The 16,937-nt window shown below is 42.7% G+C and overlaps 1 protein-coding gene across 3 annotated transcripts in view; it reads right to left on the bottom strand.

Moving 5' to 3' along the window:
• NCOR1 (nuclear receptor corepressor 1) overlaps positions 1 to 16,937 on the bottom strand; it is a 177,885-nt gene that overhangs the window by 23,706 nt on the left and 137,242 nt on the right. For all 3 annotated transcript variants that reach the window (XM_062216449.1, XM_062216450.1, XM_062216451.1), the window contains 9 exons: positions 15,243 to 15,363; positions 15,046 to 15,147; positions 13,309 to 13,409; positions 9,792 to 9,960; positions 7,605 to 7,745; positions 5,529 to 5,612; positions 4,766 to 5,022; positions 4,059 to 4,419; positions 356 to 583 (listed from right to left, as the gene is read on the bottom strand). In XM_062216449.1, coding sequence (XP_062072433.1) covers positions 356 to 583; positions 4,059 to 4,419; positions 4,766 to 5,022; positions 5,529 to 5,612; positions 7,605 to 7,745; positions 9,792 to 9,960; positions 13,309 to 13,409; positions 15,046 to 15,147; positions 15,243 to 15,363 — 1,564 coding nt within the window. The remainder of the gene's footprint in view (positions 1 to 355; positions 584 to 4,058; positions 4,420 to 4,765; positions 5,023 to 5,528; positions 5,613 to 7,604; positions 7,746 to 9,791; positions 9,961 to 13,308; positions 13,410 to 15,045; positions 15,148 to 15,242; positions 15,364 to 16,937) is intronic.

Raw genomic sequence — 16,937 nt, 5'->3', positions numbered from 1 at the left:
GGGCCGTGTTTGTCTTTTATGTCAGACAGACAATGGTGAAGTTTACTAAATAAAGGCCTTGGCCTTATCAAAATATTGGTTAATGAATGTTTATGTTATAAATTAACATGTTTAAGGTACGCCTCTGTTATCTTAAAATAATTCTTCATGGTTAGCACTTTTTTTAATTAGCCTCACTAATTACCATCAGATGAGGCTTCTGTTACATATTTAGTTCTTTGAGGGGTTGCTGGTAGCATGGGAATGTTCAGTGAAACCAAGTATACCACTGACGATATGTACAGCCATCTGCATAGTGTACTGCAACAGAAGACTTACTATTTCTTTGCTTTAAATCATCACAACATTTACTTACCAGGGTCCAGAGCCCTGTGAAACGGCATGGCTGGATCCAAATGCGTGGGCAGATGGCTCCGGTAGACCTCTCCTGCCGTGCTGCCCCTGTGATGGGGGTCAAATGGGCTGTGGCTCACAACAGGGTCCACCCCAGGCACTGGAGACTTTGCTGGTATACTTTCCCTTTGGGTAGGAGTCAGTGTGGATTTCCTTTCATGATTGGTAGACTTGCTAGAAGAAATTGTAACTGGGAAAAAAAGCCAATATCACAAATTCTTAACAAAATTTGCAAACTATACAAAAATATTTATTCATTTTTGCACAAATACAGACTATACTCATATAACATATTGATCTTTTCACCCTAAACATTTAACATTCACTTTGGCAAAATATGCAAATATAAAGAATGAGTAGCAGCTCTGAGATCTGGAGAACACAGCACCAGTATTGTTCTACCTTACATTAAGATTCAAAATGCAAGGCTGGCGCCACGGCTCAATAGGCTAATCCTCTGCCCGGCACACCGGGTTCTAGTCCCGGTCGAGCACCGGATTCTGTCCCGGTTGCCCCTCTTCCAGGCCAGCTCTCTGCTGTGGCCAGGGAGTGCAGTGGAGGATGGCCCAAGTACTTGGGTCCTGCACCCCATGGGAGACCAGGATAAGCACCTGGCTCCTGCCATCGGATCAGCGCGGTGCGCCGGCTGCAGCGTGCCAGCCGCGGCGGCCATTGGAGGGTGAACCAACGGCAAAGGAAGACCTTTCTCTCTGTCTCTCTCTCTCACTGTCCACTCTGCTTGTCAAAAAAAAAAAAAAAAAGATTCAAAATGCAGGCCAGGGGCCGGGACTGTGGCATAGTGGGTAAAGCCACTGCCTTAAGTGCCAGTATCCCATGTGGGTGCTGGTTCGAGTCCCAGCTGCTCTACTTTTGATCCAGCTCTCTGCTGTGGCCTGGGAAAGCAATAGAAGATGGTCCAAGTCCTTGGGCCTCTGCACCCACATGGGAGACCCGGAAGAAGTTCATGGCTCCTGGCTTCGGATCAGCACAGCTCTGGCCATTGTGGCCATCTGGGGAGTGAACCAGCAGATGGAAGACCTCTCTGTCTCTCCTTCTCTAACTCTTTCAAGTAAATTAATAAATCTTTTTTAAAAAATGCAGTCCAACACTCCTCTTTAAACTCTATAATGAATGTTTTCATTTTCTGTATTACTTCAGAATTCTAAATTGTTTGGCTCCACATGTACCAAATCTCAATCTCTTCTTACTCTCTGTGTTACCCAACAGCCTGCCTCACCACCTGTCATAGTTTCACTTATTTTTTTCTTTGCTCTTTTCTTCCATAGTGGCTTTCTCATTGCCTGGCCAGCACCGGTATCTGCCATACTCCAGCCTCTTCTTTTCTAAATGATGCTATTCAGAGGGGTTAGACTGTCCCACCAATGCCTATCATAATCAATATCTTAACAGCCACCACCTTCAATTTTTAAAATTGTGTAAAATACACAAAATATTTACTCATTTGGTGGCTTTAGACAAACACATGATATTGTACAACCTTCATCACCACCTAATTACTAAAATTTTGATAATACAAACTTGGCCATGATGAAATATGTCTGTCAATGCCAAATAACCATCCTTATGGTTTGTCATCCCCTATTCCAAGTCCCAACTCGTTCAGCTGTGGGGGGCCACTGCCCTCTGCAGGGCAGGTATTCTCCTTTAAAGCCAGCGCCAAAAGGCCGTGGATTCATCACCCTAACCGTTACCAGGTACTCCCTTTCTCCTGTGTTACTTCTCTCCTGCCACACAAAACACTCTTCACCTTTGCAATTCAGATGTCCAGCCAAGGACTTCACATGTGAACTTCAAATAAACATGTACTGCCATGTAATTAAAAGCAACTGGATGCACTTTTATGGTCTCAGGTTGTTTTAGGGACCACCTGGTAAAAATCAGTGCCTCTCATCTTACTGACATAGCTGCTAGCAGCATGGCATTGCAATGATAGGAATAACTGTAATAGCAACAATGACAGTCCACCTTTATCACGACCTGCATACACACTGCACATTACTCTAAGTTCTTTATACACAACACAGCACATCAACTTCACAATAATCCAGTGGGCTACATCTTAATATTACATTACTATTTCATGAATTAGGAAACTAACGCATCAAAAAATTAGTTGTCCAAGTTTATACAGTAAGAACTTAATTCAAGTCTTAGCAATCTTGCTTGTTCAGCAGCCTAATCTTCAACCACCATACTTGCTGGGGAAACAACTGTCAAAACTGACCTCCATGGCTGGCGCCGTGGCTCAATAGACTAACCCTCTGCCTGCGGTGCCAGCACACCGGATTCTAGTCCCAGTCGGGGTGCCGGATTCTGTCCCGGTTGCCCCTCTTCCAGTCCAGCCCTCTGCTGTGGCCTGGGAGTACAATGGAGGATAGCCCAAGACCTTGGGCCCTGCACCCGCATGGAGAGCAGGAGAAGCACCTGGCTCCTGCCTTCAGATCAGCGCGGTGTGCCGGCCACAAAGCGCCAGCCACAGCGGCCATTGGAGGGTGAACCAACGGTAAAGGAAAACCTTTCTCTCTGTCTCTCTCACTGTCCACTCTGCCTGTCAAAAAAAAAAAAAATTAAAAATTAAAAAAAAAACAAAAAACAAAAAACAAAAACTGACCTCCAGAAAAATCTTAAATGATTAGCTGAAAATCCAGTCAAGAAATATACTTACTCTAGAGCATTTCCGGATTCTATCACACACTGTATCTGATGTAAGTTTTAAGTGTGTTATCTATAATGATGCCTACTTTTAAAATGACAGACTGCCATAGCCCTTTAGTATCAATCAAAACCTGCAGATCCTGTGAATCAACAGCTAACAAGGTGAGAGGTGGAAAAGTGCAATAGGAACACTCAGACCAGGGTGGGTACCTGACGCAGCAGTCTGAGGTGCCACTTGGGATGCTGACATCCCATATCAGAGTGCCTTGGTTCATATCCTAGCTCTGCTTTTTTTTTAAAGATTCATTTTATTAATTTGAAAGAGTTAGAGAGAGAGGTAGAGACAGAAAGAGAGGTCTTCCATCTGCTGGTTCACTCCCCAGATGGCCACAACGGCTGGAGCTGCACTGATCCGAAGCCAGGAGCCATAAGCTTCTTCTTGGTCTCCCACCTGGGTGCAGGGGCCCAAGGACTTGGACCATCTTCTACTGCTTTCCCAGGCCATAGCAGAGAGCTGGATTGGAAGAGGAGCAGCCAGGACCAGAACCAGTACCCATATGGGATGCCGGCGCTTCAGGCCAGGGCTTTTTAACCCACTGTGCCACAGCTCTGGCCCAGCTCTGCTTCTAATGCAGCAAGTGATGTCTTAAGTACTTAAGCTCCCTGCCACCCATGTGGGAGACCCAGATTGAGTTCTGGGCTCTTGGCTTTAGCCTGGCCCAGTCACAGCTGTTGCATTTGGGGAGTGAACCAGCATAAGAAAAGACTTCTTTCTCTCTGCTTTTTAAATAAATGAAAATAAATAAATTTTAGGGTACTCAGACCTCAACAGAGAGAAGTACTGAATGTTTGAGGTGCGGCATAAGCTAATTCCTGATTCAAACATTGTATAACATACACACGTATTCAAGCAGTCCACTGTACCCCACAAATACGTAGAATTATGACATGTCAACAGTGATCCAACTGGGCTGCAGTGGGTAACATACCATCGGAAGCTCTGCTCATCATGGGTGAGCCTCTGGACATGGTGTTCTGGTAACTCACGGGAGTCCTCCGAGCACTGGTGTCATCATAAATGCCCGGGCTCAGCTGTGCTTTGGGAGCTTCGTGAAGTGTGGACCTGAGAACGGAGGGGCCCGAGCTCACCACGGATGTGTGCCGGGAGCGCACTGGCTCGCCTGTCTTTACGTCTTCGTATTTTGCCCGTTCCACCACTTTTATGTTCTCTGGCACAATCTCCAACGGAGGCATTCCGCGGGGTAGTTTACTAGGCCCCGTGATCAAAGATTTGACATTGTGTTTGATAGCAGATTGACCTGAGTTGCTGTCAAACTTTATTGGTGTGCCCTAAAGGGAAAGAAACAAACGTGACAGGTAGCCAAGTCATCTGTGGGCTGTATCTCAGGTTGACACACTGGCCCTCGGCAGCTATTGTTCCCCATGGTAATCTTTGTCACCTGTGTGAACGCCTCAGTCACAAACTCACGGATCCTGAGCTACACACTTTCCCACTTGATACACTCCACGTTTGAACACAAGAGAAACTAATGATAAAGAGTACATAAAATTTTGCTTACTTCCAAGAGATTTGACCTCTTAAGAACTATTTATAGTAAATCATACTTTTAACGATGTTCCATAAATATCAGTCTGAAGTGAAAGTGCTGACAGAAAAGAGCCATGCTCTAGTCACCTGGGAAATGGAACCTTCAATTATGGGCCTCGTGCTCTGGACTACTTCTGGAGTCTTCCGGCTCTCCTGAGTTAAAATATCTTGCCGTGGGATCTCGTGAATGGAACGCCCCATCTCCTTGATGGTGGTGATGCCATCATATGGTTTGCCTTTGGTAATGGCTCCTTCAAATGCTCTTATGGGAGGACTTTCCCTTTTAATTTGTTTGGGATATTTAAGGCCATCTTCAAAGCTTTCAGTTGTTGCTCTTGGTGTGCCTTCAAAAAGGATGCAGAGAATATACTTACTAAAATAATATTGAGCCATGTCTCTCTGATTCTCAAATAAAATAAAATACTGATAGTTCCACAATGTTACAGAAATATATACTTAAGACTGAATGAAGTAACTTTTTCATAAATACTTACCATAAATTTTAAAATAATGCCTTATCCTCTTGCTGTTTCCAACTGATTACCTGTTTATAATAAATCCTCAAATATGCATTCATCAACCATTTTTAGAGTTGTTCAAGATATAACATATCATTCATCACAGTCTCAAGATATGGTTTTTATATAATAAAGCGGTCTATATTAGAAAGCTAGTGAACTACCATCTTCCAATAAACTCTGTAGCTCAGAGACATGAAAGTTATAATCGAGTATTTACTACTAAATATTTGAAAAGAGAAAATATCTTGAAAAGCAGGATTTGCACACTAAAAATCACTATCAAACTGTTTTGCCAGTGAGGCAGTTATAAATAAAAAGGCAAAGTTTACCTTGCATTATGGAGCCAGACAGCACAGTCCTTTCTTTGAGGTCAGAATGAGGGCTCCCTCTGGGTAATGCTCGGCATATCAGCCCTTTCAGAACAAGAAAACAACTCAGTTACCAAACACAATGCAAGAGGGGTCTTCAAGATGTTCATGAAAGGCCGGCGCCGTGGCTCAACAGGCTAATCCTCCACCTAGCGGCGCCGGCACACCGGGTTCTAGTCCCAGTTGGGGCGCTGGATCCTGTCCCGGTTGCCCCTCTTCCAGGCCAGCTCTCTGCTATGGCCCGGGAGGGCAGTGGAGGATGGCCCAAGTGCTTGGGCCCTGCACCCCATGGGAGACCAGGAGAAGCACCTGGCTCCTGCCTTCGGATCAGCGCGGTGCGCCGGCCACAGCTGCCATTGGAGGGTGAACCAACGGCAAAGGAAGACCTTTCTCTCTCTCTCTCTCTCTCTCTCACTGTCCACTCTGCCTGTCAAAAATAATAAAAAAAAAAAAAAAAAAAAAAAAAAAAACAAGATGTTCATGAAAAACTATTATTATGAAGAAACTATGCATAGATTTAAAATTTCTGGCACCAAACTAATCATTTAATTCCACTTTCCCACAAATTTTTTTTGAAGTAACCTTGTTATGTGTCAATTTAAATATACTTAATGCTGACCTGAGAATATATATTTTTGGTATAAGCTCTGGAGAGGAAGAGTTATCATTTTAAATGTGTGAACTACCCAAAAGAGTATCATGGAGAACGTAAAAACACCCAATATGACGTCATTCAGTCCTTTGTGAATGTTTTCCTAAATACAAAATGGCCATAGAAGGCATCTAATTATCAGTCAAAAAAGGATACTTTCACAGCTCAATTTAAAATCCCACAGCTGGGGTGGGTGTTTCAGCACAGCAAGTTAAGCCTACCACTTATGATGTCCACATTCCATATTGCAGTATTGCAGTGCCAGTCCAAGTTCCTGGGAACTCCCCATTAATGTGCCTGACTGAAAAGCAGCAGATTATGGCCCAAGTACTTGAATCCTTGCTACCTATGTGGGAGACTAGGACAGAATTTCTGACCTGTGGCATCAACCAGGCCCTGACCTGGCCATTGTGGCCATTTGGGAAGTGAACCAGCAAATGAAAGGTCTCCATCTCTCTCTCTCTCTGCCTTTCAAATAATAAATAAATCTTTTTTTTTTTTTTTTAAAAAAAGCAAATCCCATAGTTCATCACAGGTAGAAAAGATAAAGGATTAGAAATCATTGCTTTGCTCTGAAATATATCTGAAAAAGGGAAAACATGAAATATGGGTACCACAAAAATAGGGAAAATATATTATAAGAAACATGCAAATCAAATAATTTAAGTTTCATATTAATACTGCTGAAAAATATGAATCAAAAGTTGTAAATAACCATACACAAATACCCTAAAGAAAAAACAAATGGTTTTGTTTTTAATATTTAAAAAACCCAGCTCTGAGCAATATATGTACAATTCATCCTGCATGTAACATTTTATCTAGATTAAAATTAGTTGGAACAGTTGAACATTTAAAGAAGGCAAGTTATTCACAAAAGCGAAGCAAACCAAAGTGATCATTTACTAAAAGTATATCACATAATCCGCACCAGGTAACACTGCTCTCTTATCCTCACACAATGGGAAGCAGAGTCCCTTAATTTACACAGGAAGAAATAGGCAGAGACAAACTGACCAGGAAAGGATAAAGCTAGAATTCAGATTCATGCCTTTGCTCTATCCACTACACTACTTTATCTGCCTCATAATTTCAAAATAAAGTTATAATAAAATTTCCATTTTTATACTCACTTAACTCAAACAGAAAGTAATCTACAAATTGAGCATTCTAACTGTTACCTATAATATGACCAATTATATTCCACTTTCAGTTCCATCTACTGTCATGTGACACTTGGTTTATATGGAGATATGAGTAAAAATTAAAACTCATTAATATAAACAAATTTGAGGTAGAAATGACAGAGACTGAATACAATTCAACACTGCAAACTTACTGAACAAAAGTACAGGTATCTAAATAACATTTAGGGGACACTTTACCCTCTAACGGTGCTGATACAGGAGACTCCCTCATTGACATTCCTTGCTTTATATTTCCTTCCACTGATTCATAGCTTCTTTTTAAACTGATTTCATGAGCTGTTCTTGGACTCCTAGTCCCCTCTCGGGCATTCTTAATATCTGAAAAATGTAGAAACAAGAATTGCTCAGAGACCAAGATCTACAATGGATATTAAATAAGTTACCCTAATTGTAGTCTATTTTATCAAACAGTAGTATCATCATCTGTGTAGATGATATTCATGACAATGTTTTCATTTGTTCAGACATACTTACTGAATGCCTTCTGTGTGTATCAAGAACAAGATATGCTTATAGATAAGATTAACAAATTAAGTCCCTCTAAGTACACTAAAAGAACTTCAATTCAGTAAATGGCTCCTGTGGAATGTGGAGTCGGCCAGAAGAGGGTAGAGGAAGTACACATAGTAGGTGAAGTGGGAAGAGAGAAATCTGAAGAGAATCTGGGAGTGGGTCATGGAGGGATGGGGAAACCAAGGGCAGGGTTTGCGGTTACCTTGAAGGCCATGGAGAATCAACAAGAAACTATATGAAGAACTGCTTTGAATATGGGTAAGACGAAAAGCATGCTGAGAAATCAGGGAGCCACTGAGTGAACTGGAGGAAAGATGGCAGTAATAATGGGTATACAGAATAATAGACAGACTCCAGAGACATCAGGAAATACACCCCAAATAACTCAGTGAATTGCTAGATATGAAAAGAGAAAGAGGACAAGGAAGATACCCAGATTTTTGATTTGGGCAGAAACACAGTGTTAATCGGAATATATGAGGCATGTTAAAACAGGACACAAGGAAGTAAGAAAGCAACCATGCATTACACAGCATCAGGCACTATCCTCGCACACTTTATTTCTTTATATTTTAAATTCGAAGACAAAGAGAAATCATACCTAATGACTACTCTAAGATCACAGATAGTTGGTTGCAAATGAAAACTCAAATTCAGTCACACCCTTGGCTAATGTTTCTATCACATTTGAATGATTCTTATACAATACTACTACTGGGAAAAATGTAAATTAAGAATACATCTTAAGGGACCGCCACTGTGGCGTAGTGGTAATGCCGCCACCTGAGATGCCAGCATCTCATACTGGCACCAGTTCAAGTCCTGGTTGCTCCATATCCAATCCAGTTCCCTGCTAATGCACCTGGGAGAGCAGCAAAGGACTGCCCAAATGCTTGGAACCCTGCACCCATGTGGAAGACCAGGAAGAAGCCCCTTGCTCCAGTCTGGTCCAGCTCCAGCCATTACAGCCATCTGTAGAGTGAGCCAGCATGTTTTATGTTTTTCCCTCTCTCTCCCTCTGTAACTTTGCCTTTCAAAAAAAAAAAAAAAACTTTTAATAAAAAAAAAAGAATACATCTAAAGAAAATGCTTTCATACAGTTATAAACATTAACAGTTTTATTAAAGAGTAAATTAAATATTCTTTCCAAGATAAGAATTATTATCTACTAATTTTTTTTTTGAAAGATTTATTTATTTATTTGAAAGTCAGACTTAGAGGCAGAAGCAGAGAGAGAAGTCTTCCATCCACTGGTTCACTCCCCAGATGGCTGCAATGGTCGGAGCGGCGCCAATCTGAAGCCAGGAACCAGGAGCTTCTTCTGGGTCTCCCATGCAGGTGCAGGGGCCCAAGGACTTGAGTCATCTTCTACTGCTTTCCCAGGACATAGCAGAGAGCTGGATTGGAAGTGGAGCAGCCAGGATTCGAACTGGCACCCATAAGGGATGCCGGCACTACAGGCAGCAGCTTTACCCGCTAACCACAGTGCTGGCCTCTACTCACTAATTCAATTCATAAAATATTAATTATTTTAAAATAAAAGTGATTCTATTTAAGTTGAACACCGATTCTTTTCTTAGGCTAAAGTGACTGGCCACCGTCAACGATGATGTTAGCAACCACTTACATGGGACACTCAGCATTCACTTTGCATTGCAGATCACTTTCCACTGACTATCTCAGCGGATTTTCACAAAACGCTTCTTTTACCAATAGAAAACATGGACTTGGCAAAAATTTACAGCCTTCCCCACTGCCAGGATACAGGAAAACCAGCATTCTGTCATACATTACAATGTGTTTCTGTCATACATTACAATATTCACTTCAGGGTGTGTACACAGTACTTACTATCATAGGATAAGATATGTCCACTTTTGCCTTCATAAATAACATGGCCTTTGGATGCAGCTTCTTCTCTGCCTTTCTCAGGACTGCTCTCTTCAATGGGCATTCGAGAAATGGATCCCTTCACCAGCGCCTCGGTTGGTATGCCAGCCTGGGACAGAGCCGGGGTACCCTGTCATCACATCAAACACAAGCACCAGAGGAGTCACTCAAGTTTACAAGAAAGGAAAATGCTCAGAAAATCTAACGCACCTCACTCAGAGTCAGATCCACCTGTAGCTTCAAAGAAGAAAGCATCAGCATATGAGAAGAGATCAAGAATTAATTTTTAGGAACAAATTTTATAATTTTAACCATTTGGTGCCGCGGTAAGCTTCTGATGCTCACATCTACATCAGAGTGCCTGGGTTCAAGTCTCTGCTCTGCTTCCAATACCAGCTTCCTGCTAACGGACACCCTGAGACACAGTGGTGGCAGGTCCGTGCCTGCCATGGGGGAGACTAGGATTGAGTTCCAGGCTCCTAATTTTGGCTTGGCTCACTCCTGGCATTTGGGGGCTGAACAAACAGATAGAAGAACTCTTTCAATTAAACTTTTTGTAACATAAAGAAATCCCATATCTTCATCCACAAACTCTTGCCATATAAAACTGTAAAATAATGATGGGTTTTTCATTTGTATTTCCCACCTGAAGTCAAATCTATAATTAAGGGACTTAACTCTGAGAAAAGAAGTTCGTTTACCTTAAGGTATAAAATCATGCAAACATTAAAAAGCCTTTAGAAGGCCGTGTTTCACCAGGATGTTAAATTGCTGACTGACAGGGCTAGCACCATGGCATATTGGGTTAAGCTCCTGCCAGTATCCCATATGGATGCCGGTTCAAGTCTCAGCTGCTCCACTTCCAATCCAGCGCCCTGCTAATTCATATGGGAAAGCAGTGGAGGATGGCTTGGGCCCCTGCACTCATTATGGAAGACCCGGAAGCAGCTCCTGGCTCCTCAGCTCAGATTGACCCAGCTCTGGCCATTGTGGCCACTTGGGGAGTGAACCAGTAGATGGAGCACTTCTCTCTCGGACTCTGCCTCTACATCTCTGTAACTCTGCCTTTCAAATAAATAAACACTTACATATATAAATGACAGAAATTGCTGGCTGAGACCCCAGTTCTAGCTTCCATTAGTGCAGGCTCTGGGAAGCAGGCATTAACTGGATTCCTTCCATCCATGTGGGAGATCGGGATTGAGTTTCCTCCTCTGAGCTTCAGCCTGACCCTGTCCTAGCCATTGTGGGCATTTGGGGAGTGAACCAGCAGATGGAGTACTCTCACTGTGTCAAATAAATACAGATTTTACTTTTTAAAGTTTATAATAAAAGTAAAACATGACAGATTAAGCTTTAAATTTAGGATACTACACCTTTGTCTTATATGTGTAGTAAAAGGAAGAAAGAATTTGACATCATCAAACTGCTGAGTTAGGGCTGTGGTCATCAATGAGGGGGGAAGAAAACTCTGGTATGGGTCTTTGCTTTGTGATACTAATTATGTGGAGGTCCTATCACCTAAATTTTAGCATGACTAGTCCTCTTTTGGGCCAATGGCCATTACTCTCTCTACCCTTTTTTAGTTACGGAACACTTCTTTTAAGAAAAATTGCTCATTGTTTTTTAAGATTTATTTTATTTATTTGAAAGGCAGAGTTACAGAGAGGCAGAGAGGGGCAGAGGGGAGAGAGAAAGAGAAAAAGAGAGAAAGAGAAAGAGAGAGAGAGAGAGAGAGAGAGAGAAAGGGAGAAGTCTTCCATCTGCCAGTTCACTCCCCAAATGGCTGCAACAGCCGGAGCTGCACTGATCCGAAGCCAGGAGCTTTTTCCAGGTCTCCCATGCAGGTGCAAGGGCCCAAAGACTTGGGCCATCTTCTACTGCTTTCCCAGGCCATAGCAGAGAGCTGGATTGGAAGTGGAGCAGCCGGGACTCAAACCAGTGCCCATATGGGACAGCTTTACGTGCTATGCCACAGCGCCAGCCCCTGATCATCTTTAAAAAGTGAGCCGCACGGGTTGAAACAGGAGTGAGGGGCTTAGACCTAGTCCTGTTAAACATCCTGGGTCCCCAGGGTACTTTGAAAACACCTGAAACTCCAATAAGCATGATTGAAATTACACGTTTACAGCAAGGAGAGAATGAGAACCATGTATTCACTCATCCTCCATGAAGTGAGCTCAGTTGTAAACTTTGGAAGTGCTAAAATGGACATATTTAAAATGAACAAATAAAACAGCCTCAACTGACCCAGCTGATTCTGTCTTCCTGCCCAGAGTGTGGATTCTAGAGTGATCAGGAAAAATCATGCATGAAGACAACTTATTTTTCTTCTGTCTTTATTAAAGCTAGCTTGTCCTCAAAACTGAAACACACACTTTGGCCAAATGTGCAAGGAGAGACTTGAAGAGTTAGTATCTAACTTTCTAGATCACTATATGCCATATACTCTATAAACCAAGCCCTAGGGAAGAATTAGCTGGAGCTAGATTGTAATTCATAAGGTCCTTTGTGGGACAAATATTTCTGCTTTATCCTAGCAAGCTCCCAAGGGATGCTAATATGTCAGGGCACAGATCACACTTGGTTAGCAAGGCCTGAGCAGAATCACTGGTTGGCCTGGGAAAAGAATGCTGTGCCTCACTCCCAAAGAGTTAAGATTTAGATAAATTTGAGCACAAAGCTGAGAATTTACATACCAAGCAACTTCCTAGGTGAAACTAACGCATATGACCTGGGGACCACACCTTGGGAACTATTGTTCTAGGGGACAGAACAGGAAACTGAAACCGTGTGAAGACACACAAACTTAGACACCTGCAAGTGCACAGGTTTCTATTTACAACCATTTCCAAAAACGGGATTTTCCTTTCCACAACTATATAAGAGGCTAAAGATTATTTCACATCTCACATTAACATTTGAGTAAAAGAAAGGCCACTTGTGAATAAAAATTGGTAACTTATTTTCCCCTCAAAATAGAGGAAAATATTTAATATTTGCTGCCTTTATCAATGCCATTCACATCTCATAATTTAGCATGTGATTCTAACAAAGCAGCTAACATACTGAGGTTGTACACCCACATCTTCACAAGGAGAAAAAGCCAGCAAATAATTTGTAACAATTCTCTTCTCAATTTCTATTTTAAGCAGAATATGTGGTAAAAAGCTCTGCCAGCAAGACAGTGAAAGCTCCATCAATGATGGCCCCGTTTCTTCTGTCAATTTCCAAATAAGTGACCTTTTCAAACCAAGGCATTTCAAACCATAACATTTTGTGGACAAAACAATGCATTAATGTCTTCTCTAGAGGTGCTTTGCAGATCTGAGGTTTACTGTCACTCAGATCCAGAACAGTAAACTTAGCCATGAAACTGGAGTACTAGGACAGTCTGTGAGACGTTGCTTCTGTTTCTCCCCAGCCATTGTTCAGTGTGACATTCCACACTCACGGACTGGGGGTGATCATAACAAACCTGAGTGATGGAGCCCCGCAGGGATGAGATGCTCTCCACTGAGACTTTGCTGGTTGGAGTTCCCCGAGTTATACTTCCCTCTTGGATGGCTCCTGTGGTACCTGAATAAAAATAAAATTATTAGCAAATGATATCCCCTACCTCTCCCTATCTCCCAAAATGAAAACCAACCCTTATTTTGGGAGAGGAATAAGAAGGCAATGAAAAAACACAACAAATAGTTCTTATTTGTTGAAATATACCTCTAAAAATATTGCAATTATAAAAACTACTGAGGGGCCAGCACTGTGGCATAGAAGGTTGGGCCAATGCCTCAGCACCCGCATCCCATGTGGACACCAGTTCAAGACCCAGCTGCTCCACTTCTGATCCAGCTCCCCACTAATGAGCCTTGGAAAGCAACCAAGGATGGCCCAAGCCCTTGGCCCTTGTCAATCATATGGGAAACCCAGAGGAAGCTCCTGGCTCTTGGCTTCAGCCTGGCCCAGCCCCAGGTGTTGTGGTCATTTGGGGAGCAAACTAGCAGATGTAAGATTTCTTTCCCTCTTCTCTCTGGATTTTGCCTTTCAAATAAATAAAGATAAATCTTTTTTTAAAAAAGAAAAACTATCGAAATATGGAACTTTAAAGTTTTTAAATCTTTTCTGTAAAAAGATTTATTTATTTCAAAGTCAGATTTAGAGAGACACAGGTAGACAGAGAGAGAGATTCTATCGACGGGTTCACTTCCCCAGATGATCACAAGGGCCAGGGCTGGGCGAGGCCAAAGCCAGGAGTTTCTTCTGGGTCTCCCACATGGGTGCAGGGGCCCAACACATGGGCCATCTTCAGCTGTTGTTTTCCTAGGCACATTAGCAGGGAGCTGGATTGGAAATGGAGCAGCCAGGACTCGAACCGGTACCCATATGGGATGCCAGCACTGTAGATGGTAGCTTAACCTGTTATGCCACATCACCAGCCCTTAACGTCATTTTTACATGGAAAGAAAAATTATTTACAATTTCCTCCTTAAAGTTTTGACTTGGAGCTGGGCATTGTGGTGCAAAGGGTTAAGCTGCTGCTTGCAACCCTGAATTCCCATACTGATGTGCTGGTTCCAGTCCTGGCTGCTCTGCTTCCTATTCAGCTTCCTGTTAATGTGCCTGGGAAGGCAACAGATGATGGCCCCTGCCACCCAAGTGGTAGACGACGATGGAGTTCCTGGTTCCCAGTTTTGGAGTGGTACAGACCTGGCAGTTGTGTTATTTGGAGAATGAATCAGCAAATGGAAAATCTCTCTCTCTCTCTTCTATCTCACTGTGTCTTTCAAATAAATAAATCAATACATCATTAAAAAATTTTTTTCCGCTTTTTATTTGAGAGGCAGAGACAGAGGACAGATCTCATCCTATCTCATTTGGTTCACTCCCTAGGGTTGGGCTGAGGTCAAAGCTGAGAGCCAAAAATGCAATCCAAGTATCCCAATAGGTAGCAGGAATCTAATTATTAGAGTCATCACAACTGCCACTCACAGTCTACATGAGCAGGAAGTTGGAATCAAGAACCAGAGCCACGAATTTAACCCAGGAACTCCAATATGGAACATGTGTGTCAAAACTGGCATTTTAACCACCAGAACAAATTTACACCCCTCCAATTTAGAATTTAAAGGCTGTAACTTGAAAATTCCGTATTAAAACATGTTAATGACTTTAAAATTCACTGGGGCTAAAAGCTTAATGTTTCTGCATATTTTACCTCTGACCACACCTTCATGCTGGGCCCTGACCAATAAACCCTCAGGTTGGGAATTTTGGCTTCGCGGAGAAAATTCTTCCTGCTTGATGTAGGGCAAAGCAGCTGTGGACAAAAGCAGACAAGTATTAATAAACCAGGTACTGAATTACTGGCTGTGATGCTACAAATGCAGATGTGTCCTGTTGTAACACACTGACCTGATTTGGAGGACTCCTGTTGCCGCGGCAGTCCAAGAGAGATGGATCCCACCGAGGGCTTAGCTGCCTCTTGAGCATAGGCAGCCTGATTATGAGACGTCAGATACGTGCCAGGCGTTCCCTAAAAAATGATTTAAAGATTAAACATTGTCTTCTTACAAGGTCAATTATAAAGTCAATGTTCACATGTCTGTTACAGAAGTTTATACCCCTGTCAGGCAAAATTAAGAATACTATTTGTAAAGGCCAGTGTTCTGGCACAGTCGGTTAACCTGCCCCCTGAAATACCAGCATCCCACATGAGCACGGGTTCAAGTCCCAGCTGTCTTACTTCCAATCCAGCTCCCTGCTAAAGGCCTGGGAAGGCAGTGGAAGATGGACCAAGTGCTTGGGCCCTGCTAGTAAGCAGGAGACCTGAATGAAGCTCCTGGCTCCTGGCTTTGGGCTGGCCTATTCCTAACCATTACAGCCAATTTGGAAGTGAACCAGCAGGTGGCAAGTAGCTCTGTATCTCCCTGTCTATAACGCTGCTTTTCAAATAAATAATTCTTTTTAAGAAAACTATTTGCAAAACAAGAATATCCTTCACAGACTTCTTAACATAAAAAAATTAAAAAGAGCAAATATGGCTTCTGAACTTCCATAAATTAAACACAGATAATATGTTCCATTAAAAGTTCCAAAAACAAAGCACTTAAACAGTGTGCTCAAAATGAAAGCTATTATTATTAACATTTATTCCTCTTAAAAATGCTATGGAGAGAGAATGCAGTGAAAATAGAATAATAAAGATGCTTGAATACTCCCTTCTATAAAAAGCACCAGAATTACCTGCAAAAATGTATGAATCGGCCTTTAAAGAACTCTGAAAATTAACCAAAGGTTTGCAGAGAACTGGGAGCCTTTATTCAAGAAAAGCCACTGACTCAGTTTAGAAGAGTGAGCTCAGTGGCATTTTAACTTGCTCTACTGCCATTCCTATTCTCCCCACGAGCTCTGGAGTGGTCCTAAACACCAGGGTACAAACCGGCAGATTGGCAGTTAGCATAAGGGGAGAGCAGGGCTGGAGTTCCTTAAAACCCTCATTCCAATCACCTATCATGAATCTGGAGATTTCGCTTGCATAGCTGCCTTATTTGACCTGACTAGGATAGGGAAGGCAGTGCAGGCTTGTCAAAGATGACCAACTTCTCTGCTGCCAAGAGCGGCAGATACAGAACAAACAACAGGCTAACCAGAGCCTAGAAGGAAGAGCTAGGATCAAGATGCTCACCGATGTATGAAAAGCTCCAGCACACTCCTGGGAACATAGGGCTACGAGCTTGTGTGTGTGTGTGTGTGTGTGTGTATATATATATTTTTTTTTTTGGATAGGCAGAGTTAGACAGAGAGAGAGAGACACACACAGAGAAAAGTCCTCCCTCCGTTGGTTGACCTCCCAAATGGGCACTATAGCCAGTGTGCTGTGCCGATCCGAAGCCAAGAGCCAGGTGCCTCCTCCTGGTCTCCCATGCGGGTGCAGGGCCCAAACACTTGGGCCATCCTCCACTGCCTTCCCCGGGCCACAGCAGAGAGCCAGACTAGAAGAGAAGCTACCGGGACAGAATCCGGCACCTTAACTGGGACTAGAACCCAGGGTGCTGCGGAGGATCAGCCCAGTGAGCCGCAGCGCTGGCCAAGCTTGTATATTTCTAA

This window comes from Lepus europaeus, chromosome 18 (assembly GCF_033115175.1).
Source record: "Lepus europaeus isolate LE1 chromosome 18, mLepTim1.pri, whole genome shotgun sequence".
Classification (NCBI taxonomy): domain Eukaryota; kingdom Metazoa; phylum Chordata; class Mammalia; order Lagomorpha; family Leporidae; genus Lepus; species Lepus europaeus.
Note: the sequence above shows the minus strand (reverse complement) of the source record. Positions and strands in the feature narration are given on the sequence as shown.